This window comes from Penicillium brevicompactum (genome assembly GCF_028827555.1).
Source record: "Penicillium brevicompactum strain IBT 35665 chromosome Unknown utg000005l_segment0_segment0, whole genome shotgun sequence".
NCBI lineage: Eukaryota > Fungi > Ascomycota > Eurotiomycetes > Eurotiales > Aspergillaceae > Penicillium > Penicillium brevicompactum.
Genome location: NW_026623208.1, coordinates 2,471,834 through 2,496,588, shown reverse-complemented (window position 1 = coordinate 2,496,588; position 24,755 = coordinate 2,471,834). Strand labels below are relative to the sequence as shown.

General features: G+C 48.5%; 12 protein-coding genes across 12 annotated transcripts; 6 read left to right on the top strand and 6 right to left on the bottom strand.

Annotated features, from left to right (window-relative positions):
- Nucleotides 1-258: 258 nt before the first annotated feature.
- Nucleotides 259-2,318, bottom strand: N7506_006796 (MFS transporter; the record flags this gene model as incomplete). The annotated part of the gene is made up of 6 exons (XM_056956089.1): nt 259-914; nt 974-1,021; nt 1,089-1,464; nt 1,527-1,940; nt 2,002-2,198; nt 2,264-2,318. The coding sequence occupies 6 exons, from the start codon at nt 2,316-2,318 to the stop codon at nt 259-261; spliced, it is 1,746 nt and encodes a 581-aa protein (XP_056810423.1).
- A 1,520-nt stretch (nt 2,319-3,838) lies between these two features.
- On the bottom strand, nt 3,839-4,540 carry N7506_006795 (uncharacterized protein; the record flags this gene model as incomplete). Its single annotated transcript, XM_056956088.1, has 1 exon — nt 3,839-4,540. The coding sequence occupies one exon, from the start codon at nt 4,538-4,540 to the stop codon at nt 3,839-3,841; it is 702 nt and encodes a 233-aa protein (XP_056810422.1).
- Nucleotides 4,541-5,218: 678 nt separating this feature from the next.
- On the top strand, nt 5,219-6,813 carry N7506_006794 (uncharacterized protein; the record flags this gene model as incomplete). Its single annotated transcript, XM_056956087.1, has 4 exons — nt 5,219-5,815; nt 5,840-6,070; nt 6,094-6,363; nt 6,391-6,813. 4 exons carry the CDS (start codon nt 5,219-5,221, stop codon nt 6,811-6,813), a joined length of 1,521 nt encoding a protein of 506 aa, XP_056810421.1.
- Nucleotides 6,814-6,820: 7 nt separating this feature from the next.
- Nucleotides 6,821-7,059, top strand: N7506_006793 (uncharacterized protein; the record flags this gene model as incomplete). The annotated part of the gene is given in 2 exon segments (XM_056956086.1): nt 6,821-6,908; nt 6,923-7,059. The coding sequence occupies 2 exon segments, from the start codon at nt 6,821-6,823 to the stop codon at nt 7,057-7,059; spliced, it is 225 nt and encodes a 74-aa protein (XP_056810420.1).
- A 657-nt stretch (nt 7,060-7,716) lies between these two features.
- Nucleotides 7,717-8,765, bottom strand: N7506_006792 (uncharacterized protein; the record flags this gene model as incomplete). Its single annotated transcript, XM_056956085.1, has 2 exons — nt 7,717-8,153; nt 8,219-8,765. The coding sequence occupies 2 exons, from the start codon at nt 8,763-8,765 to the stop codon at nt 7,717-7,719; spliced, it is 984 nt and encodes a 327-aa protein (XP_056810419.1).
- A 1,768-nt stretch (nt 8,766-10,533) lies between these two features.
- On the top strand, nt 10,534-11,149 carry N7506_006791 (hirsutellin A toxin; the record flags this gene model as incomplete). Its single annotated transcript, XM_056956084.1, has 2 exons — nt 10,534-10,686; nt 10,754-11,149. The coding sequence occupies 2 exons, from the start codon at nt 10,534-10,536 to the stop codon at nt 11,147-11,149; spliced, it is 549 nt and encodes a 182-aa protein (XP_056810418.1).
- A 612-nt stretch (nt 11,150-11,761) lies between these two features.
- N7506_006790 (Pyridoxal phosphate-dependent transferase major region subdomain 2) lies at nt 11,762-13,355 on the bottom strand (the record flags this gene model as incomplete). The annotated part of the gene is made up of 4 exons (XM_056956083.1): nt 11,762-12,178; nt 12,199-12,292; nt 12,348-12,683; nt 12,733-13,355. The coding sequence occupies 4 exons, from the start codon at nt 13,353-13,355 to the stop codon at nt 11,762-11,764; spliced, it is 1,470 nt and encodes a 489-aa protein (XP_056810417.1).
- A 1,752-nt stretch (nt 13,356-15,107) lies between these two features.
- On the top strand, nt 15,108-16,148 carry N7506_006789 (putative mitochondrial phosphate carrier protein (Mir1); the record flags this gene model as incomplete). The annotated part of the gene is made up of 3 exons (XM_056956082.1): nt 15,108-15,232; nt 15,292-15,711; nt 15,764-16,148. The coding sequence occupies 3 exons, from the start codon at nt 15,108-15,110 to the stop codon at nt 16,146-16,148; spliced, it is 930 nt and encodes a 309-aa protein (XP_056810416.1).
- Nucleotides 16,149-17,306: 1,158 nt separating this feature from the next.
- N7506_006788 (OSTA/TMEM184 family protein) lies at nt 17,307-18,728 on the bottom strand (the record flags this gene model as incomplete). Its single annotated transcript, XM_056956081.1, has 6 exons — nt 17,307-17,693; nt 17,744-17,893; nt 17,952-18,077; nt 18,135-18,381; nt 18,441-18,588; nt 18,647-18,728. 6 exons carry the CDS (start codon nt 18,726-18,728, stop codon nt 17,307-17,309), a joined length of 1,140 nt encoding a protein of 379 aa, XP_056810415.1.
- A 567-nt stretch (nt 18,729-19,295) lies between these two features.
- Nucleotides 19,296-20,924, top strand: N7506_006787 (Zn(II)2Cys6 transcription factor; the record flags this gene model as incomplete). Its single annotated transcript, XM_056956080.1, has 3 exons — nt 19,296-19,868; nt 19,920-20,048; nt 20,154-20,924. 3 exons carry the CDS (start codon nt 19,296-19,298, stop codon nt 20,922-20,924), a joined length of 1,473 nt encoding a protein of 490 aa, XP_056810414.1.
- Nucleotides 20,925-21,013: 89 nt separating this feature from the next.
- N7506_006786 (putative MFS transporter) lies at nt 21,014-22,543 on the bottom strand (the record flags this gene model as incomplete). The annotated part of the gene is made up of 1 exon (XM_056956079.1): nt 21,014-22,543. One exon carries the CDS (start codon nt 22,541-22,543, stop codon nt 21,014-21,016), a length of 1,530 nt encoding a protein of 509 aa, XP_056810413.1.
- A 418-nt stretch (nt 22,544-22,961) lies between these two features.
- N7506_006785 (putative extracellular lipase) lies at nt 22,962-24,654 on the top strand (the record flags this gene model as incomplete). Its single annotated transcript, XM_056956078.1, has 2 exons — nt 22,962-23,567; nt 23,623-24,654. The coding sequence occupies 2 exons, from the start codon at nt 22,962-22,964 to the stop codon at nt 24,652-24,654; spliced, it is 1,638 nt and encodes a 545-aa protein (XP_056810412.1).
- Between the last annotated feature and the right edge of the window lie 101 nt (nt 24,655-24,755).

The following is a 24,755-nucleotide window of genomic DNA, read 5'->3' as shown; positions in this document are numbered from 1 at the left end:
GAATCAAAAAAGTTTTTTTGGAATATTAACGCTGGATATGCTCATTTGATGCTAATTAGATTTGAAAATGTGCCCATCTGGACTTGGAACGGTGTCGACTCTGCTGGTTCGCTTGGAAAATCAGAATTTTTGAAACGCTAAAAAGACAAACATTGCGCCAATCTAGCCTTGATGCGTTTGATCATTAGTAATATGAGTGATTCTGTTTCAAGGGTAGGCAATATGGAAGAGGCGATCCCCATATAAACTGACGGGCCTTCAACAAATGATCGATGCTTTATCTGTGCGAGCGGTATCGATCCTTGTCATAGAGACTCCGGTATTATGCGTCGCAACAGGCTCTAGGGTATCATCACCACTAGCAAGGCGCTCCTCCCGCTCCCATTCCAAGCGCTCAGCCTCCTTGATGCGCTTCAGTTCCTGGCAGAACTTGCTGTTGTTTCTAATGCGGTCACCCCAGCGAATGAAACCGAATGGAATGATAGAAACGATGAGGCTGAGGAACGCGATCAGACTGCAGGCCCAAGGCACACCGAGTTTGTTGAACATTGGCTTGGCAGCGAGTGGAAGCACCGCACCGAAGATACTTCGTGTACAGCTGGCGGCGGACTGTGCACTGGCGGAGAGTGTTTCATAGGCGTCGGTCAGGTAATTGAGCATGGCCATGAAAATCAACAAGTATCCCATGCCGAAGGGGATGCCGGAAAGGAACGGCACGACCCAGTGGATGTTCGGTGAGGCGGTCCAACCGACCCAGAATAGAGAAATGACGTATAAGGGTCCACCGATGCAGGCTAGTGGAAGCCTTCGGTACTCTTCAATGTAGGCCCAACTGGCGTTGCGGGCCTTGGCTCGGGCTAGGAAGCCGTCGTACCACAAAAAGACGAAGCAGGCGAGAACAGCACCGACACCGACTATTGAAAAGGGTTAGAATGCAGCATTGGGGAGCGCGGGGTTTATAGTGAAGACGTACTCGGCAAGAACATAAGACCAGATATACCGGGGCTCATTTTGTAAATGCCTGTATGTACATGTTAGCATTGGATCTCCTAAACCAACTGAGTCACGATTTTGGTCGCGGAACGAACCTTGGAAGATGATAGGATATGCCTCGAAGTAGAGATAGAAGATTGCGTATGCCAGGGCAAGATACAACGAACTCAAGGAAACAATGGATTCATGAAAAAGCATGCGGAAAGGTCGCGAAATCGTAATGATCATCATTTCCTTGATGTTGCGGCTCTGTATCTCCAACGGGGAGGCGATAGTAGAGTTCCCGGTGTCCTTGCGGAGCTTTTGAGCGCGGCGTTTCAGAATAACAGGCGCATAAGTTTCCGGCATGAGGAGAACCAGTGGTAAGCTAGCACCGGCCAGAATGAGGCCGATCCAGAAGCACCATCGCCAGCTGACAACAGCTACAAAACCGGAGACCCAGGGTCCGATTATAGGTCCGAAGGTCGTACACTGAAATAGTTAGTATTGTTACTGGAACAGAGCCGCCACAAGCGTGCGCTGGATCTACTTACGGCCATGTAGTATGCCATCAATCGACCTCGTAGTGTAGGGTCATCATGCACATCAGCAAAAAGTCCACCCACGGTGGCAATGGGCGCCGAGGCAACCATTCCATTCAGCAGTCGGAAGACAAGTAATGAGGCGAATGAATCTGCGACGGCACACGCCAGCGTGAATATCATGAAGAGCACATACGCAATGAGTAAAGGCGGCTTTCGGCCAAAATACTCGGAGCTGGGGCCCCAGAGCAAAGGCCCCAAAACGTAGCCGATGAGGAAGATGGAGATTGGAAGGACGAGGAGTGTTTCGTTTGTGATATTGAACTCCTTAGAAATCTCTGGGATGGCATTGCTGCAGATCGATGAGCCAATTGTGCTGTTCATGACTTGCATGATGCCGGCGGCGAGGACTAAAAATTTCCTTCTCTGATATAGAAATCAGCAATCCACTTGGACCAACGACAATGTCCTAAAAGATACCACGTACCGTTTTCCAATTCACTGGGTTATCTGGGTCATTTGTGCCGAAGGATACGATCGTCTTTGAAGCCACGCGTCGGAATCTGCCGTATGAAGGGTTTGCATATCGTTCTTGGATAGGCTCGTGGCCAAACCCAGAGTCTTGATCTTCCGAATCACGGGAACTTTGCTGTGAATCTCGGGATGATCTGGGAGCTGCCTCCTCTGCAAAAGGATCAATATTAGCATTCTAGTCAACGATAGATTGTAGAGAGCTATGAGTAACCAACCTGATGTGGACATGACCTTCTGGATCTTCTCCTCGTTGGGTGAATGGTCCGACATATTGTAGAGGTTGAGTCAACAGCTTGCACAGCTTCAAACGATGATTGCGGCGGGACATTGGAGGTATAAAGGTACGCATTGAAAAGGTTAATCCCCACAAGGGTCCACGTTTTGAGTCAGACAAATAGAGGCCGACTGAAAAAGTGGATTCGGTTCCACATCCGACAGTCTCTTTCCAGTGCACGCCCTAAATGTGACAAATTGGGTCAGTGTGTGACGCCAATCTGGTCAATCCGGCGAGAAAAGTCTAGCGTTCCCTGTCAAAAGAGGCATTTGGTGGTGTTGATCAATCATTGATTCTACCTGACTCGGTTAAGACGGCTATTTCCCCAACTTTTGGGTGGAAACCAGGACCCAAGATCCTGTCGGATTTTCAATGTGGCAACTCAAAATGTGACTGTTTGAAAAAATCACATGGAATCTCGCATAGAATGCCGATGATCACGGCCATGTGAGATGCCAGTATACGTCGTTTGCAAAGTACGCGTCTTCAACATGAAGGGCGTCTGGCACTATGAAAATTCTCATCTGAGTCACTAAACCGCATGCATCCAACAGCTTCAAGCTCCAATTCTTCATCCTTGAGCTCTTCAGCTCAAAATGAGGGGCAGATTCCCTGTCGATCAATCGATTGGTCTTGCATTAATGCCTGGGCAAAACCACTGGTCGCTCCATCAGTCAGACCCAATGATGCAAGCGCTGTTTGGCTGGCAGGATTTCCATGCTATGCGCGGGGACTAGCTCACCAGATTGAGCCATGGCCGCTTCTTGGTATGAGGAAGCTCCTTGTTGCGGGGACGCCAAAGCCGGGTATTCGATGGGAACGGGGGCATTCCGCGGGGGTCATTTGCTGCGCAGGGGTCCTCAAGAACGACTCCACACCTCATCAACCATCAACTGATAACAGTCTCCGTACTGACGACCATCACCAGGCACCTGCACACAAGGTTTGCGCAAAGTCTGTTCGTATCCCGCCATGCAAGCATTGGGTAAGTGATTCCGGCGTTGGGCTTGGATCGGCCAAAATCAAATTCTCCGGTCGCGGTGCCGGATCGGGACCGGTTGCGAGATCCACACCGGCAGTACCTGACCGCCTTTGCATCATCCCAAATTCTGCCTTCTCAAAGCTTCACCGCTTCACCGTGGTTCACTCACCGCCTTTGGCCCAATCTTGCATCTGCCAGACCACTCACCTTGAACTTACCAATCTCGTCTAGACTTACCGTTTGTTTTTTGATATCCTGAGGTCGCGATTCAATGTTTGAAATTTGCGCACCTCGCATTTGAATGATACAATATGGTTTTAATATTTGCACGATGTCACTGGGAACATTTTGCCGTGTAATCAAGACGAGTCTGGCAGAGTGGATTCAATGTGGACGCATAATTCCATTGATTGATGATAACAAAGCTGATCTACGCAAAAGAGGCGCAAAGCCTGCGAAACAGGTTCTCACTTTCCCCAGCCGATACAGCCACCTACAATCGTGCATTAGGCGGCCGCAAAAATGAGGGGTTTTTTATATAGGAGAGCCCCTCTGCTCGCATGGCTGCACCAACTGTAGATAGAAATCGAGCGCTTCCTTTGCCGTGCTAAATTGCCCTCTCCAGCATCCTAGGATGATGTCTCCACAGTAAAGGCTCGTAACATCTGGGAACTGCTGCTTTTTGTATCGTGATTCAATCTCGAAATCCACCACCTGGTGTTGTCGTCGAATTTGTGCCTTGATACAATCGGGATCATCAGAATCTCGCTGATTTAATTCGGCATATAGAGCTTTGCCAGTGACCAGTTCATATAGTGTAGATCCTAAAGCAAAAATATCAGAAGTCTCTGTGTTTGGAAGCTCGTAATCACGAGGAAGGCAATGTGATGCTTTCTCATAACCCAGCGCTGGGTACCCAACACATTCGGAAGAGTTGAAATCGCCCAAGCGTAGATCGAAGTTATCGTCAACAAAGAGCTGCCGCAAGGCTAAGTCCGAGTGGATGACACCAAATGAGTGGCAAACAACAACAGCTTCCATAATCTGCTGGAACCACTTTGACTGAAGCTCAGGTGTGATTTGGTTCTTTTCGCGGTAGTTCACATGGTCACCGTGCTGATAATACTTGATATCGACATAATTGACGCTATTGTTGCCTCTTGATGTGCATTCGGCAATTCGTGGATGAATGCCAATAGTGTCATAAATCATGGCTTCGCGAATGATTGGTTGCATTTGTTCTTCGCTTTCACCCCGTGGTACTTTTCTGATAGTTTTTCCTTCTAGAAGGTACACTTCTGCAAATATACCAATGATCAAGGGCTGCTGATCATTGGTACGTTGGACAACGGATTGTTCGGCAATGAATTCATCCGCAGCACATGAGCAGATGTCCTCGAAAAAAAGTCAGAGTCAGCAGCAATTGCGGGCCTTTTTCCAACTTACGGACACATGTTGGTGCTCGTCGTCTTGCTTAGTTTCTTTGTTTCCGACTGAAGATAATAAGGAGAAGATGAGCCCAACTGGCCAGATCACGAAGGCTGAGATATTCGAATTGAACTGCAAGATTCGTGACTATATCGACCATTGCAGTGGGTTACGCATACTTGGAAGCGGTGACAAGGAAGCAAATCCAAAGAAAGGCTGAAATTCAATCCCTTGGTGAGAGAACCTTACACGTGACTCGTCAGACTCATCACACAGGGGTTGCTGACGAGTGATAGGTTTCCTTAATGTGCCCTTCCTCTCGAATTTGTCCTCTTTATCTTCCTTCATCTCTATCTTGCTTCATTGCTTTGTCATGAGGAACTTACGGTGGCAGCTTTTTCTCCTGGCCCTTCGGCTACAAAGTCTAAACTAAATTGACAGGAAAGCCCCGAGCAATCAGGCAGCTTTCCCAGCCTGCAGGTTACTATGGGCGACGCCGCACGCCCAAGCGAAGATGACTTTGGCCGCGTCCTTCACGAAAGTCTCAAAATATGGTCATCCTATCTCGATGCCAAAAGCGAGGACCGTCTACTACCACGGCATGCCATTGACCTGAGACCTCTCGTCAGTCGAACCCCACCTTTCCTCGGTGGCGGGCTTGCTGGCCTGGGCAAGACCGCCTCGTTTGATTGTGAGGAGAAACAATCATCCCAGTCCCAAGGGAGCCTTTTCGTTAATGGCAGATCAACTTGGAGGACTTCCAAGGGAGACTGTGACTTACAGCCAAGGATCATGCCCAAGCAACTTCTACTAGGAGTTGGCATTCCGACATATGTGACGCTGTCGGAAGACAGCCCTTTCTCAGACTGGCCCGGGACTCAGGGTCTCCCGGGGTCCGACAAAGGAAACTATCTGTCGGTCCTTTACTTTGCATGGGCATACATCCTATCTGCTCGATGGGTTGAATTGCTTGATACCTCTGCTGATCATTCATGTCATATGGCCTACACTCCAGAAGGGGCGAATGGTTCGTTGCCGCATTCAGATAAGCAATCCAGTATTGACATTGACATCGGCAACAATGTTTGTGAACAAGAAGCTTTCTAGTGGCAGAGCATCCTGTGCTCTGACGGATGGGATGCATCCGTTACATACGATGACCGCATCTATCTATCGCCATGGTCGGTGTCGATAAGCCACGCGAAGTTTAACCTGACCACACGCGCCACTTTGGATACCGAGTCGAGTCCACCGGGTTCGGTCGCCGCTCTCAAATATCTCTCTCGCTTCTGCGTACACCATCGTCTATACGCACAGTGCTCAGTTGCGCTTGCCGGTGTACTTTTTATTCCACTTACGAGGCAAAAAAAGTTTCTCTCCCGCTTCCGAAACGCGTTCCTCCACTTCAGAGAGAGGAGAGTGCCAGTGATGATCTTCTTTCGATCCCAGATCTTCTCAACCAACACGGCGAATTGCTCCCGAAGTACATGACTCTAAATTCCAATGCGTGGGGTGTGCGTTCACTTTTCTGCAGCACATTCTTCAATCCAGATATCGAGTGTAATCTCGTCAGTGCCTGGTTGAATCCGGCTTTCGCTGTTCTTGAATTGATCCGCGAGAGCGAAATCTCAGTGGCCACGCTGTTGGCAAATTGACAGCCTAGGCTTGGCATACTGTGGCTTGGTGCAACTCTTGCAGGCTTGGCAACCCCTTTCTTGCGTGATATACGAACAGGAATGACGGCTCTAGATCTTGCGGCTTCTGCCTGGTCTGGAACAGCATCCACGTTCCTGACTTCAGAAATGGGAACCAATCACGGCGACAAAAGGATACGCCGCGATGATGAATGTCGCCTACTTTTCATCACAGCCTGTGAAGGCCATGATCGACTTCCAGTCTGGCCTTGGAAACCCTTCGGGTATACACAACTTTCTGATACAGAGCTTCCAGTTCAAAAACACGCTCACTGTGAAGCTCACTGTTTAGAATACGAGTTTTGGGAGTGGAATTTAACAAGTAACAGTTCAGTCAAAGATCCTGGAGCCGAGAGCTACATGCTTCCCGTCCAAGGCTCCTCTTGATACGCAAATGAGACATGCGTTGATGCAAATCATTATAATTATGATCTCTTTTCGCAGTCGCTTTCTGAAGGAGCCACTCGTGGGATATTCGAATGGTTAAGATCGACAGGATATCCGAGTAGCGAAAGACCAATTTATCAACATTCTTGGTTGGATTTGGAAGATACCGACGAAGAAGAGCACGATGATGCAGAATCAGACTTGGAAGCACATCAGAGCTCGAAGAAAACGCACGTTGAATGGTGACTCGAAAACGTTGGATAGCTCGTGACCACTGTAATCATTGAGGTCAATGAGATCATAAAAGGCGTCTGGACTGCCAGCTGGGTAATCGGGGCATTTGGCACAGATCGCACATAGTGCCATAGTCCCGACGTCCCACTACCGGCCTTTACGGATGTCTTTGGCTGCCAGGGGCGATTCTAGGGTTCCGATGCAATTGGTTCGCCTTTGGCATTGAGCATATACCCCCATATATTCCGCCTGATTTATCCGAAGTATTGGGGATAAGACAAGACGCCTCATTATTGAAGTTCCTCACGACGGGTTGCCCACATTTTCCATACTTCCACTTCGAGTGATGTTTCAAGTGTCTTGTCCTGTACAGCTACACATGTCTATTGATTCTAGCACAAAGCTTTATACCTAAAGAATTGGAATTGATATTTTATTCACACCTCACTATCATTTGGCGTTAAGTGGTTCTATCAAGACATGTGGTGGCTAAAGTTGAAATGAGTGGTCTGGCTAGCTGACACAGGAATGGCTGGCAATAATTTCCACCAGCATTTTAAGAATAATTTGCGTCCTTTTGATAAAAGTCTCCGAGTAAGCAGGCGATAAGTGTTTCATGGATTCCTCAACCACCTTCCCCATGCGGTTGCGACGTGTTGATGATGACACTCATTCCTCCGATTCCATTTTCTCCCTGAGTGACTGTGCCAGGACACGAATTTGCTGCTCAAACCGGTCGCTCGAGGATATGAACGACATTTGTGATTTCAATTGATTCCATGTGTTCATGTTCCAGTAGGTACGGCACCCGTCGCTACTGACATTGTTCTTGCATTGGCGAAACACGAACTTTCGAATCTTATCAGTTTCGAGCCAGTGAGCTGCAGCGATGAGATCCCCCGTAATGCGTCTCGGTCCGCCCATTTTGTGTACCTCAAGATTCGGGTACGAAACGTGGTTGGGTAGTAGATAGGGCAGGGCACATGCAGAACTGCAGTCGAGCAACTCGAGCGCAGTGAGGCGAGATATGAAGCTTTGCAGGTTCCTCCAGCGGAGTTGTTTTTCGCTGCCGAATACCTCCACGTCGGAAAACGGGTACGCGATATCTAAAATGCAAAACACACGAGGTCAGTAGATAGACAACAAATCTCATCGAATATGCAGGACGCACCCTCAGCTTCTCTAAAGAAATCCCAGATGCGCCAGGCAAACGACTTGGTGCCAAATGCCCAGAGTGTAACCTTTCCCTCGAATGTCAGCTCGTCGGTGCCACACTTGTCGCTGCCACATTCGTCGCTGCCACAATCCTCGGTGAGGTCATGTTTGTATGTGACATCTGGAGCGTCGTGGCGAGGCATGGCCTTGAGGGCCTGAAAGAACTCAATCAATGAGTCCTGAACAATATGGCCGGGAGGATATGCAGAGCAAATATGGGCAACAATTCTGATCACCATGTCCACAAGTCCGCAGGTATTAGGTCCATCGTCGAACGCATTTTCCCCAGGATTTAATGTGAAGGGAGGATCGCGCTGTCGAAACTTGTCGTATTTGGTAGTTGAGTCGCGAACCACCCATTCATCAACAGCCTCCGCAGCTTGAAAAGGAGTGATTTGTTGGGTTATCAACTTCTTGATAATGTTTTTGCACGCAAGTTCCTTCGCATTGTCATCCTCTTCAAACAGGTCGGGTTCGAAAACGGGAACGTCGTTGAAAGACATGGTGGCAGGTTGTCTAGGTGGGAGTTCTGACGGAGACAGAGTTGAGAGTGACAAAACAGGAGAGAGGGAGAAAGAAAAAAGCAAGGAAATGCTGCAGCCTGCCTCTCAAGGTAGTGGTATCTGAAGGAAAGTGCTTTCAGTATTTGTGTCGAGCGGCAACTCGAGTGTTGCTTTGTGTAACTGCCTACAGCAGCTTCACTGACCATAATGCGTTGGGAGGTCAGATGACCCCCAGACTAGATGGTCCCTCCCTCTCTCTCTCTCTCTCTCTCTCACACACACACACATTCACTTTTTTCTTTCCTCTGGTCGGTCCTTTTGTTTTTCCAGTTTGAAACTACCATGTATCCACCTGTCTTGCTTCTTCAAGTAGATACATGTTGGTTATATTCAACTTTCTCTACATTCAGAATTCAGACATTCCACCGGCTTGTTTATGAATCTATGATTCTTATACAAATGACATGATAAATGCATTAGTATAAGGGTTTAGTAAAGAGTAAATATAAACGGCTTCAAGTCTTGAAGGCCTACTCTTTGGGAGGGCCTTCTGCTATGTTGCTATGGTGGCATATCGTTATGAATTTCCACTTTCATTTCGGCAATCTGTTTACTATTCCCTTGAAGATTCTATATACAGTTTCTCCGCCTGTGAAAAAAACGGAAGAATCGATATGACGTCAGGGGCATTGGCTGCTGCCGTAGGCTGCTACAGCTTTTGATGTTGGTAATTCCGACAGAGACCTCGGGAAGCTATGACTGAAATTATCCAATGCAGCTGGTAGCCCAGATTCATGGATCATCTAAGAATGTTTTCTGAGATGAGTCGGCTTCGGATGAGGCTATTCCAGTGTTTCAGCCTTGGGCGGAAGTGAGTCAATCGAGACTCGGCTGCCATGTCACTCAAACGGTGCACGACGCCCCTGAATCTCTTTTTGCACAGTCGTACATATGCGGCCTCCCTTGCTGTTGATTGCCCAAGCGTTCGAAAATGTATTATCGGCTCTAGAACTTCACATAGCTCTCCAACCTCAGAAAAGTCGAACCGAACTTTCGTTCAAGGCTCTAGTTATATCGAATGATTCCAGTACACCAATACTCATCATAAAGCGCTCTGTGTTCCATGAAATTTGACGGAAGTTAATTCTTCTTCTCACTGCGTCAGTTATTGAACAAGAAATCACAGAAATTAACTATCGGGTGAAGCTTTAGGGAGCTGTCTTTCGGGGAGTCGGCACGTAGTTCATTGTACAACTTATACGGTTGCGATATGTCGGTTGAAACACAGACTGTGTAGCTTGGTTGGTAAACCTTGGGGGCACTCATCCTTTGCCGATAAAATCATGATTTTGTGGGTGTTGGAGCGGGCAAAGTTCGTTAAGTTGTTGATTTATTGGACTTATGTTTAGCCGCTAAACCAGCCACCTCTGCACAGCATACTCCGTACTGTAGTCGAAAATAGTTGCGGATTTTTCCCTGAGAAGAAACCAACCTTTCGCACTCGATCTGTACTAATCTTTATGTTATGCCGAATGGAACGTTAAGCAAAGTCGTGCCCAGGTGTCACATTATAAGCAAAGCAAAGGAAGCAAAAGGTGGCACAATGACAGGACGCAGTCAGCTGCAAGGCACAATGGACCCCAGTAAACATGGCTCTGCTTTTGCACAGTTCATTTCATGAATTGAGCATATAAAGTCTGTATTCTCGGTCATTTTCAATAGGAGTCGGCGACAACCTGCAGACATAGCCCCGTGGCTTTTGATCAAAATGAAGTTCATTGGAGTACTTCTTGTGCTTGCTGGACTCAACACGTCTGTTCTCGCGGAGTTGAACGCGACGATCCCCGCGGCATCTAACGCATCTACTTTCGGAGGTTCTGTCTTAGAACCTGCTGCGAATCAGCTGGATGAGCTTGCTAGAGTAAGTTTTGAGCCAAGATTTCGTCGAAAATGGGATGGCCAAGAAAGTAACCGAAGATTCAACCTAGATTGTTACCTGTACTCCTCGCTTCAAACAGCCTGGAGGCCGCATGAAGCAATACCAGGTGGATGTTGGCTATGCCCAAGCCCAAGCCAAGAAGGGCGGCTTCAGAGAAGGCAGGACCGGATATCCCCACCGGTACAAGAACCACGAGCGTCTCGTCTTCGGTACCTACAATTGTGACAAGGCTCGTGCTCATCTGATGGAATATCCAATTTATTGGAATGGTAATGGAAATGAATGGCAGAAGGATGGGGATAGGCAGAAGCAGCCCGGTCGTTATACTCCAATCCGTGTTGTTTATGCTAACCAAAATGGCGCACTTATCTACTGTGGTGTTATGACGCATGAGTTTTGGTTCAAGAATAGACATGGTGCAGGCAGTTTCAAGCTATGTGTGTGAGGGGAAGGACCTCGGGATGGGAGCTCACTGGAATGCCTAATTATCTGAGCGCCATACACATCCATGGATATACATGGATGTAGATCCTCAGACGCGCCCACACCAAGTAGCCGTTCTTCCAACTATCATCTCCCCGACTAGGTAACACGTTCATAATGACAAACTCATATTTACTTGGCGCTCAAATTGTGCACATTTTCCAGACTAGGATGGTTTGGCACTGCCATTTGCAAATGTCGGAGGCAAAAGCGGTTCCAAAAATGTCACCTCGCTTGCAGGAATAGACATACTCGGTAGGACAGCAAAGCGAAATCCGACAATGAACTTCAATGGGATTTTGAAAAAAAAAAAAAAAAAAGACCCCGAGAGGTTCCATTCCAAGGTTCTGCGTGCAGGTAGTCGTCGACCCCATAAATATTCACTGTAAGGATGAGTTGCTCTTCATTTCGCCTGCGTGCACAACGAGAAACCAAACGAGCAAAATCCGAACTCCATATAGCAAGCCTAAAGGCTAGTGTGGTGGGAGAGCTGCGTACCTTCCCTCATTCGTCCGTACACCATATGCAGAATAACTTGTGCTGGGCGTTATATAGGTGCGGGCTTCAAACACAGTTAGTCTCGCAAGATAGCTGTTGCGAGAGCTTTGAGAAGAGTATCCAGAATGGTATCCACATCCTCCGCCCCTATACTCATTCTAACAATATGGCTCGGAATACCCGCCTCTGCATAAAGTCGTCGGTTCTCGTCCGTTGCCAATTGGGCAAATGGAGTTGAAAGTGTAAATACGGTCCCAAAGCTGGCTCCTTTGAAGATACCCACTCGATCGTAGAATCGGAGAGCGGTTTCGTTTTCTCGGAAAATGATGCTCATCAAATTACTGTAGCCTCCACCTGGGCGGCGGATACTCTCGTAGTTTTTGCGTGCAGTCATAGTTGGAAAGTTGACTCGCTCTATGGCAGGGTGAGCAGCCAACTTGGCAGCGACGATTTCGGCATTTTTGTTTGTAGCTTTAACCCGAGGAATTAGCTTCTAGAATTCTCGTAAAGAACAGCAAGATCCCCAGGGAATAAGGTGTTCTCGTAGGATGTGGTCAATTGCCGGTGCAAACTTTCGTAATGAGACGATTGGGGGTTGACAACAGCACTTTGGACCGCGGGTTAATTGACTAGTCGTTGAAGGAAACAGAGATCCAACACACCTGCCCGCCAGTACATTGGCGTATCCACTGTAAATCTTGGTCAAACTAGACATAAGCACATCCCCATATGGCAAAAGGTCGACATTCACGAATGTGCCCACTGTGCCGTCGATCAAAACCAAGAAGTGATACTCATTTGCTAGGCGGCGGATTCGGGGCATATCGGGCGTGACAAGCAGTGGATTGGAAGGTACATCGACCCATAAGGCGTTGATCTCTGTTCCTGCTCTGAGGGAGGCTTCGAGTTGATCAAGCTCATTGTCGCCGCTCCTTTTGTAGGTTGTGATATCCGGCCAGCGGTGCTCGAGTACTTTCATAGTTTCCGTGTATAACCAACTAAGTTCATGTCAAATTAGCACCAAAGATACCGATCGTTGAGACTCACCCAAAGGCAAAAACTCCTGTGTTGATCTCCAGGTCCCCCACAACTCGTGCAACCGCATTGACCGCAGCCATTCCACCTGGATATAAAAAGACATCGCTGGGTGACGGAGGCACTTGCTCAAGATCCTCCGATTGAACAAGGGTCGCAATTTCTTCTTTTATGCAATCCCGTTCGACTACCCCGGAGGTGTGTAACGATGGAACATGCTCCCCCTTCACGGTTAGTGTCTTAGGGCTAGCAGTGCAGAATGCAGGGTTAATTGATATGGACTGGAGGTAATCCAATCCAGTGAGGCAGAATGCGGCATGGCGAGGGGAGATCCCGTCTCCAGTATGAATCCAGCAGAGAAAAGCCGCACTAAAATATTCAGACGGAAAAATTATAGCGTGAATATCCAACCAAGAATTTTCACCTGGAAGGCTATCGGGTCGGGAGAATTGTACAGGAATAACTGTGTTTTCGGTACCACCTGCTTCTTGGATTGCCCTTGCACACCGAGAGGCGCCAGGTAGCGATGGAAAAGCCAGACACGATATTCCATCGACGCCATCTAGGCTGAGGCGTTGCAAGATCCTCTCATTGAGCTCTTGGACATCCTTGATGCGGTGGAAGCTGTCGATCATCAGAAATATCACTGGGGCCACGAAAGGCGATCGTTATACTAACCGAGGATATTGTGTTTTAAGCTGTGGAGGAAGCCATTTTTCACCTGCGGCCAGCGCGTTCATCGATTTCATGGTTGGCAAAGAACAGAGAATTGACTAGAAATACTTCAGCCGTGACCTTTCTAGACGAAAAGTGGTTGACTAACCCGATGACTTTTAGGGGGAATGGCTTCACCAAGAGGCACAAACTGCGGCAGAGATGTATGAATCATGATTTACGAGCGAGATAAATACAGCAAGCGTGTGAAAAGCAAGTTGAGAAATAAATGGAGTAACTTAGCGAGGAATGTTTCGGGGGGAAATGGAAGGACTTGGAGGATTAGGACTGCGCTTATGTACGGAGTATAATTTTGAGCTTTAAACCTTGGAAGAACTTTGAAAGTCAGGGTAGTATCTGGGTTCTATATGCACGTGTAAGCAGCAGTGAGGTCATACATGATCTGTCTGATGCAGAGGCTGCAGACCCTTCCACCTAATGCAGGTTGTGTAACCAGCCCCAAGCCTGCGGCTGACCAAGGCGAGGTGAACACCTGCGCATAGCGGAAGATTGAAGGAAAACTTTACACGACCAAAGATGATGGACCTTGCTCAAGTAGAACTGTCGGTAGTTCCAAAAGGTACGTTGTCTTCCGCATTAGTGTACCTTTACAGAATTGATCCCCTGCTAAAAATCTGCTCCTTACTGGCGAAATAAATTTCGGCTGCGGAATTTCAGCAGGGAGGTCTTGTGTCCAGATCCGGCTGATTGGCTGTTCAGTTTGGGCGATCTGCATCTTATAGCCTGCTTTGCAACTCAAGACGTGGCGTCGCTGACATTGAAATTTCTCCCCCGACCTCGGAGAGTATGGCCATTGCCTAATTAAACTGTATTCCTAGTATACCTCGATGATAGTCTGCTGTGGATTGTGCGATGGTGAACCCAAATCGATTTTGGGGTCTCATCAAGTGGAAAGAGAAACATTCTGGCTCCAGGTCGATTTCACCCACCAGCGATAAATATCACAGATATCATACTCCGTACCCAACGCCACATCCGCGCGGTCTCATGCAGCTCAGTTTAATGTCATGCGATCCAGTAGACTTCGTGGGAGATGGACATGTAATGTAGAATCATGAGTGGATGAGGAATTCGAGCTCTCGTCACTTCTTTGCGCGCCTGCGAGATTTCGAACAATGGCTATTCAGCGACGACATGACAGTCACAGTGTATATATTTCGGCAACAGTTAGAAGCACGAAGTGAATTTCGTCTCTTGGTGGCTAAAGTTCACCAATTCTGATGACACTGTTAGACTTCTTGACACTGAAACTTGGGCTGGCGCCGAGGACGCACTGCATCTCGGAGTTGCAAATGAAGCTTCTCGGCCAAGGGATGTCTCCACGTATTGTCTCCACTATGACGTATTGTGGGTCCGAGATGTTTTGGCGATCACATCGGCCGTTTCGATGCTTAAATGTCCATAATGAAGATCGCAAGATCACTGGGATGGAGTATGACCTTTTTGAACTCCAATCCGGTAGATTCGTCGATTGATGAACAGGTCCTAGTATGCTGGAATAAAAGAAACCAGTGTGACTGAGAAGGGTGAGATAATTCCGAAGCCCGGGCGCCCACGAAAGAGTTTCGGGCTGGGCGGCAAATCCTTACAAATCCCTCCGGATACTTGACAACTTCATCCTTCCAACAACCTCCGCTCTCAGATCAATCACGATGGGTGTCCCTACAGCTCCCAAAGATGCAACCCAACTGAGCCCTGTCAGTCTGTACTCGCGATTCGCCTTCGCGGGTGCAGTTTGCTGTGCTGTCACCCACGGGGCGGCGACTCCTCTCGATGTGTAAGTGGCGCGAAGATAACCTACCTCCAAGCGCAATCACTAATGGTCATCCACTACAGTGTCAAGACTCGCATACAGCTCGACCCCGTTACCTACAATCGTGGCATGCTCGGTGGCTTCCGCCAGGTCATCCAGAATGAGGGCGCCAGTGCGCTGTTGACAGGCTTCGGTCCCACCGCCGCCGGCTACTTCCTCCAGGGCGCTTTCAAGTTCGGAGGATACGAATTCTTCAAGCAGCAATCTATCAACGCTGTTGGCTACGAGAAGGCGAAGAACAATCGTACCGCGGTCTACCTCGCCTCCGCCGGTGCTGCCGAATTCTTCGCGGATATTGCGCTCTGCCCTCTGGAGGCCACTCGTATTCGTTTGGTCTCTCAGCCCACCTTCGCTAACGGTTTGCTCCCTGCAATGGGTCGCATTATGAAGGAGGAGGGCATTGGCGCGTTCTACTCCGGATTCGGACCTATCCTTTTCAAGCAGTATGACTCCCCACAATGCGTCTGAGATTGTCACTGATTCAATTCTCTACAGGGTCCCCTACACTATGGCCAAGTTCGTTGTCTTCGAGAAGGTCTCCGAGACTATCCTCGCTAGGGTCAACAAGGACACTCTCTCCGATGGTGCCAAGACGGGCATCAACCTTGGCTCCGGTCTGATTGCCGGTCTTGCTGCCGCTATCATTTCCCAGCCTGCTGATACAATGTTGTCTAAAATCAATAAGACCCAGGGCGCGCCAGGTGAAGGTACGGTCAGCCGCCTCATCAAAATCGGAAAGGAGCTCGGCATTCGCGGCTCTTACGGTGGTATCGGAGCCCGTCTTTTCATGGTCGGTTCTATTACTGCCGGACAATTTGCTATCTACGGTGATATCAAGCGTGTTCTTGGGGCCACTGGAGGTGTTGAAATCTCCAAATAATGGGTCGTATTCTGATCGTGATCCCTGTGATCTATGGCTCGATTTCCATGAAAATTGTGTCCCTCTTGAAACTGTGATGTATAACACTGCTTCCAGAATGCTTCCCCTAAAAAAAGTACCTTATAATGTATTTAAGAATGAAGATGCCTTTTAACGAGAAGACATTCATCAAAGTAACCTTGGGAAGGTTCAACCGCTTTCCCCGGATCCTGGTTCCGGGATCCAACATCAGCCCTAGTCCCAGTTAAACATCAGCACGTTCTTGACAATCTGTATATAATTGCCGTCTCCCTCTTGTAATTCTCCGGCGTTATCCAAAGAATATGCAGCAGGGCGATGCAAACTTAAGCCAAAGTGGTTGCAAATAAATTGAAATCGAACTGCCTCCTTGCCCTGAAGCGATCCTATGACTCCGAAAGATCCAAATCACGGCGATAACAGGAAATATTGGAAAGGGACAGAAAAAAGAAAAGTGAAGGGAGGGCCAGTGGGAGGGCTTCTCGGCGGCCGATGGGCCCGCTCGACCATAGCCCAATCTGCCCTAGTATACTCCGTAGTCAGTCTCCCGGCGTCTTATATAGACGACATTGCTCTAAAACGCCATTAATTGTGGCTAGTAGGCGCTTTCAAGGATCATCAATTCATTACGCCCAAGATAACATATAATGCAAGCATTATTTCCACACCCTGGACGGATTCGGACACCATCTTCTTCGTGGTGACTTTCAAGGTTACTGGTGGCTGGTTGAAAGTTAGTTGCTAGTGATCAAAAACGCTTGTTGTTTCTATTACAGCTTGCTTTGTTCATTGAATAACTCTTCTTCCTTTTTCGTCAATGGTTCTTTTGTTAAATGACATTTCGTTCTGAAACCTTTGAACGTTGTCTTCTCTGTTCAACGTTCAACTCAGATTATACTATACTTTGAAGCCACCGGCCATAGGATAGAGCCACATGTGTCAGAGGTATTTCATCGATCAAAATTACCAAAGCAAACAGGAAAAACATTAAATAGCTCTGGAATAAACCTCAACTTGTAAAATAGCCTGTTACCCATGTGTTTTGAAATCACACGGTCCTCTCAATTACCATTGGACTTCGTCCCAACCATGAAAAACACTAGCCTCTGTTTAGAGAGAAGCTTGGAACCGACTCTCCAATTAAGGGTATCCCGTTGGGCTATTCAGCAAGATCTGTCGCGATCCATGCCTAGCCTGATTCAGCATGCCGAAAGTATCGCGCACATCGCGGACATCTTCAAGTGGATTGCACATGGCAAACCAAGCCCAGATACCCAAAGGTCCACCTTGATAGCGTTGTGGCAGGATAGGTGCATTGGGATCGACAGTAGCATAGTCATGGGTGTCAACGGGTGTGTGGCGTGAAAGTCGGTATGGTCCAATACCATATGCGTAGTGGAACAAACAAGCAATCGGGACCAGTTGGAGACATATAATCAGCGTCTCAATCCCCATGTGGACATCTGACCATGTCAACTTTGAAGTAGTCTCCAGCACAGACGTGGAGCGAAGAATTGTGAATATAATCTATTGGCTGTTAGTCTGTATTACGCAATGGATGGCTGTTTATAACAAACATTTTCGAGGAATACAAGTCCGACGATAAGTTTAAGAGCGATCAGCTTTGTGAGCGGCTTGTGCTGTGAAATGTGGGTCTTGAGTGTAGCGTAGAACATAAGAATTGAAAATGTGGCAACGGAGACAGACAGTATGCGAATCACGTTAAGCTGGCGATAAACTGTTAGGAATGCGCCCCTTAAGAAACTCCATAAGTAGATCACTCACCCAGACATGTCCAAAGTACGCCTTGCTACTCTCAAGGCAGTAGATATCCGCTGCCTCGGTGATAGAGGTAGCCACTGCGTCAATGAAAGCCACGATGGGATATTGCAAAACAGCGATCCATTTTTTCTGGGGTACCGGGTCAGAGTGTGTTCACCATGAGCAGCAAACGGTAGAGCGACAAACCTTGAACCACGTAAGACCGTCGACTGGCTTTGAGGTCTTTGAATTGGGCTGAAGCTTCGCAAAGAAGATAGCTCGCTCTTCCTGTCCGGGACTAAGAAAGTCACAGAGCAGGAAGAAGAATGCGCACAACGCGATAGCCTGAAATACGTCCACCCAAGCCATCAGGTACACATAGGAGTTCGGGAAGGCTATAGCGAGGAATGACAAGACTGCGTATATAGGCAGAAGAACACATATTCTCATAATCCTGTGGTGCCAATGGTTAGCATAAGATATATTGCTGGTGTGGTGGCATTTGTCGCTGACTTTATTTGTCTGGCAGGGTTGCTGAAGTGCGTAGCATGCATCGTCATCAGAACGAAGATGGCGAGACAGACGAACGCAGCACAAGATCCAGAGAGAATTTTATTGAAAGTATGAAAAGTCATATCCCCAGCAAATGGTTCTGATGCTTCTATATTCCGAATTCTGATCAGCAGGCTCTCGGCCACAGCAGGAGGATGATGACATACCTGCGGAAAGGTCCTGAGGCATTGGGCAAGTATGGTTGGAGCTGGAGCTGGAGCCTCCATCGTCGTGACTGAAAAGTTTCATGGTGTATATAAACAATCCCCAGAAGGCTTGAATGGATGGGGAAATGGCTCGAAGAAACTCTCAGAAGGTAGGAAAAAGATGTGTTGAGTTGTTGATGAATCCTCAATCCATCGATGGGAGAGGAGCCCCAATTTATAACCATGTATCTAGTGGAGAGCTGATCTGTGCCTCGCAGGCAGATTTCAGCTCCTGATGGGAATGGAGTATGAACGGCATAACTTCATACCAAATAAGCCTCCTCAAGAAGCAGCCTAGTCTGTATCTGGATTAGCGTCGGCCACTCCTATCTGAGTAGGTGATGTGATTGGTCCGAAAATGGGGCCACGCTAGGCAGTTTGTGGTAATTCTGGCGATTTGGGGGCTGTAAGCTGACAACAACGTCGGTTTTCACGTCAATCCTAAGCCCGTGGCGCTCTGGACCGTTTGGGCACTTTGATTCTTATTCCACATCGCTGATCGACAGAGAGTAAGAGTCTGGAAAATGGCCCCAGGACCCGCCAAGGGCTGCAACAGCTGCAAAAAGCTCAAAGTGAAGGTTGTGTCAGCAGGACTCAGGAGTCAGCGCACATGCTAATCGGTGAAAAGTGTGACCGCTTAAGCCCTGTCTGCTCGAGATGCGAGCGAGGGCGTCGTGATTGCGTTTACCCCGACATGTTCGATTCGGCACATAGAGACCAACGCGTCGTCGCAAAGGCCTCCGCTGAAACCAAGTGGAGACAGCGAGTCGGTAACCCGTCAGCCACGCAGACACAGCCCGACCGGGATGGCAAGCCAAACTTCGACCCCCTTCTCGGTGCCCCACATGTAGGGCTGCGCGATAATTTGCATGACTTGGCGTACCAACGTTTCGTGTATGACTTTTTGACGCCCTCCGGGTTCCATTCCCCTGCCAAAGGAACTTTCTCAAGACTCGACACTTTATATTCTCGAGCACCACCAGATTCATGTTTGTTCTGTGCGGTCACTGCAGTCTCATACGCAAATTTCTATGGCAGACTTAAGTCCGAAGAAGCGAGACTTGCCAGTGGTGTTTACTATGGGAAAACACTGCAAAAGCTTACAGCGCTAATGGATACGAATCCAACAGGCTTCACTGGCGATGGGATTCTGGTCGTCATGCTAGTCCTGGGCTTGTACGAGGTTAATTGAATCCCCAGGCCTTTATTGTATCCAGGACTGATATGTATACAGACATTGGCCTCGACGCGACGCGACGGAACTTGGATCACCCATATGCGTGGCACTCAGTCGATTATTGCGAGCAGAGATAAAAGTTCAAATGAGGGTAACGGCATAGTGGCATCACTCTGCTTGCACTTGGTAAGTTTCACACAACTTCGCGGATCATTCCGATCTGTGGCAGATGGTTGTCAGATAATGTGAAATCAAACCTTTGAGCCAATTCGAAGACTGACGCTTTGCCAGCTCGTTTATTATATCAGCGAAAGGGTATCGCCTCCGTTGTATTTTCACCAATGGATCGCCCAAGTTCCACCATCCTTCGGCAACAAAGCAACGCTATCAAAATATATGGCCGAGGTAGCCACGCGCTGCGCGAAACTGAAGGAGATTGACAAGATGAGTGGATTTCTGCCACAAGATTCAGGCCTTCTGGACGCTGCCCTGTCTCTCGATGCCCAACTCCAGACGTGGGCGTCGCACATGCCTGAAAGTCGGTCATCGACAATGCTACCAGTCAATCCGACGGAGTATCCACCTTGGGCATCAGAATTATTCTCATTGCCGGGTGCGCCAAAGATGACGGAAGCATTTTCAGACCCTCTGGCTGCTAGCGACTGGAACATGTATCGGGCTACCCGCATACAGCTGAATCTTTCTTTGTTGGCCTCACTGGATGCGTTCCCACAATGCGCCGACGTATTCTACGCGACGCGGCTTAAATCCCGAGTGCTGGACAACATCTACACACTTTCAAGTGAAATAACAAGCTCTGTCCCACACTTGCTTTTGAGCACGCGTGAGCCGACTTCATCCTACCCTCAATCAACGGAAGCGATACATGGGCTACGGGGATGGACCGTTATGTGGCCCGTTTCCATAGCATTTTCGTGCTATAGGAATGGCTCAATCCCAGACCTCGATTCACAAAAGGAATGGCTCGGTACTGTGCTGCGATTTCTACGGGACAGTATGGGGATAGGTAAAGCACAGGCATTTTTGGAGGCTTACGGTTGATTTCATTATATTACAAACAACTATCTTCAAAGAACATATCGAAAGTGAGGATTCTGGTGACAAGTCAGTGAGATGATCATATGTTATGTTCAGTTGGGTGGGAAACCAACCTCGAAATCTGTCAAATCTGCCATGGTGCTTTCATTGGCAGCACCTTGAACTTGGCCGTCAGCTACTGCCGCTGCGTCCCTTTGTTTGTTTCTGCGAGCCAGCACGAAACGCAACAACACAGCAAGGGCTGCTTGGGCAGATGAGCATGCAAGGATCAGCTTGACACCAGTCTGGTAAATGGGTGCTTCTTTAGCGAGAAATGCGTGCGGGCCAATGATGTTGCCAGCACAGTATGCCAGAAACACCAAGGCGACACTGGTGGTTCGCTTAGTGTATCCACCGAGGTTCGTTGCTGGCATTTGCAAAGCCAAAACCAATGAACAGACATAAGCCCCAATGATATAGTATCCAAACAATACTCCAACCTTGTAAGTAGCATGGTCCAGCTTCCACAGAAGGCTAGCACCCAGGATTGTGGGCAACAAGTAAACAAACATGACGACAGTGCGGAAATTCTTCACTCGTGACGCCAGGTATGTGCCTCCAAGGACATAGAAGATCTGGAAGCCACCAAAGGGAATTCCCAAAGCAACTGCAGTTGCAGAGTCGGTGGTCAATCCCTTGATGATGAGTTTGCCAAAGCTAGCGATTCCACCATTGACGACCTCATTCAAGAGTGTGAAGAAGAATAGAATCCAGACCTGGGGATCTATTAAGGCTTCGCGAATCTGGTACCACTTGATTTGGTGGTTGATGATACCAGTTTGGCCAACCCGAAGACGGCCAATCAAAAGGGCTTTCTCGTCCAGGGTGAAACGCTTCGATGACACGACGTCATCAGGAAGGAAGAGAAGCATAACGACTCCCCATACCAGAGTGATTCCTCCCAAAATGAGGTAAATCGCCCTCCAGACGGCGATGGTGTGGATTTGTCCAATTCCGTATGTCAAAATACCGCCAACCATCGCTCCGAGTCCGTTGCAGCTGTAAAAGACACCGGCGCGAAAAGGCTGTTGGGCACGTGTGTACCACATTCCAATCATCAACATGAAGCATGGGGTGATGGGGGCTTCGAAAACACCCAGCAAGAAGCGACAGATGGCCATTCCTGTGAAGGAGGTGCACGCGGCAGTGATCATGAGCATCGCACCCCAGGCAATGATGTTTCCAGAAACAACCTTCGCGAGCTTCGTCTTCTGGGCGAGGATGTTCCATGGGTACTCGGCGACAAGGTATGCGAAGTAGAAAATGCTGGCGAGCCAGCTGTATTGGTCGCTGGACATGTTCGTGGAGGAGAGGAGATCGAAGACCGCGGAGTAGGCGAGCGCTGACTTGTCGATGTACTGGAGCATGTATGTTCCTGCGAGTAAGGGTAATAAGATCAGGTCAACTTTGCGGACGAGAGATTTGTTGCGTGGCTCATCGTCCAGCAAGGCTTGCAGTGCCTCCTGGTTGAATCCATGCTGGTGGAGAAAGACCTCTCCTTCGTCAAGATCCGTTACGGTGCCAATTTGCACATCTTTCTCGTCCACGGTATCTTCAATCGGTTCTTTCTTGTCAATATCCATGTTGATAGTTCATCAATCAGGAGGTGATGCGTAGAGCCAATGCAGAAATAGCTGCATATAGGGAGCCGGATCCCCTTCAAGGCTTTTAAGCCGGCCATTTTCCCGTTATCTTTAGGGTTTGGCCACAGCATCATCAAATGCGGAGTATTCGGTCTGTGTCCGACGACTATCGCGGAGATAGCAGCGACTGATACGAAGCCAAGAGAGCCAAAGTATAGCCGCTAGTCTGGAAGAGGTATAGCGGGAGATAAACACGCGCTCCACCAAGATAGTCCCCCGCACGGCATAACTTCGGCTCTACTTCTGAGGCCCGGATAGATAACGGAGGTGACGGGTGCTATATCTCGCTCCCGATCCCCAATCTTCCAAGACTCTTTCGATTTCCGTTCATTGGTTTGCCATTGACTCGTGATACACAATGACTGTTGTTGATAAGCCCCCTTCCGTCACGCTGGCACAAGGCCAAGTCGTGGGGACCAAGCTCAAAGACACTTTTCCTCAAACCATTGATGCCTTCTTGGGAGTGCCATACGCTCTTCCCCCTACAGGGGATCGACGCTTCAGGCCAGCTGTCAAGGTATCCAACTCTTCAGAAATCATTGACGCGTCGAAGTTTGGTCCTGCAGCTCCTGGGAAGGCACTCCTTTCTGGAGGACCAAAGCTTGTGCAGAGCGAGGACTGCTTGACAGCGAATATCTTCAGACCGGCTGGTGGCGATGAGACAGAAAAGCTTCCTGTTGCGGTATATATTCACGGTGGTGCGTTCAATCGCGGGTCAGCGGCTATGCATAGCACGGCCTCCATGGTCGCATGGTCTGAAAAGCCCTTCGTTGCTGTCAGCTTCGGCTATCGCATCGGGGCTCTTGGATTCCTGCCATCGAGTCTGTCGCAAAAGGAGGGGTTGTTGAATCTAGGATTGCGTGATCAGGTGGTTTTATTGCAGTGGGTCCAAGACAACATCGCCAAATTTGGAGGTGATCCTGCAAATGTCACTTTGTTTGGTCTCTCTGCTGGAGCACACTCGGTAAGAATCAATTGAAACCCGACTCCTTTGACATTTAAAACTGATCAGGTTTCAGATTGGTCACCATCTTCTCAATTATGACGAGCATCAGTCACCCCTGTTCCACCGGGTGATCATTGAGTCAGGAGCACCAACATCCCGCGCCGTTCGCCCATACAATGCAAAGGTCCACGAGGAACAATTTGCAGACTTCTTGGAGGAAGTTGGTTGTCCAAAGGATCTACCAGAAGCCGACATATTCCCATACCTGCGTTCTCTTCCAACTCTTGCTGTAACAAATGCTCAAACTGCGGTCTTCGACAAGTACAACCCCTCACTTCGGTGGGCGTTCCAGCCTGTTATTGATGGCGGCATCATTTCTCGCAAACCCCTTGAGGCATGGGAATCAAAGGCTTGGAATAAGGTTCCTATCATGACTGGATTTAACGGCAATGAAGGAACCTTCTACGTGGACAAGAAGATGTCAGACGCGTCTCAATTCCGGCAATTTTGGCACAATCTCCTTCCTGAGCTCTCATCCGCGGATCTTGATACGATAGAGAAGCTGTACCCAGACCCCGCTCTCATTCCAACATCACCCTATGTTGAAACCCGGACAGGCGAGGATCTCGGACCCCAATATAAACGCATTGAGGCCGCCTACGGGCACTATTCATACGTGGCCCCGGTCCGCCAGACAGCGCATTTTGCATCATCCCAAGGAGCTAAAGTGTATCTTTATCACTGGGCGCTGCCGAGAACAGTTGTCGGTCGGGCGAACCACGGTGACAATATGTACTATGAGACTTATAACGATGGCATTACTGGGATTTCAGAATCCCAAAAAGAGCTTTCGGGCACTCTTCATGCCTATCTCACTAGCTTTATCACAACTGGCGATCCCAATGGCATATCAGGAAGATATGGACAGAGACCAGAATGGCAGCCTTATCACCCAAGTGCGAAGAAGGTTATGATCTTTGGTGACGGGAACGAGGAACTCATTGGAGGTGACGTTGCTCCTCCTGCAAAGTGTGTGGATGATGATTGGGCGAAGGAAGAGACGGAATTTTGGTGGTCGAAGGTTCCTATCTCACAGCTCGCTTGATGAACATAGAAGACATGTCTTATTTAGATTTCTACAAGATTACAATTTCACGATCGAACTGTAATGCCTACCAATAAATTCCAAGGTTACCTTAAGGAGTG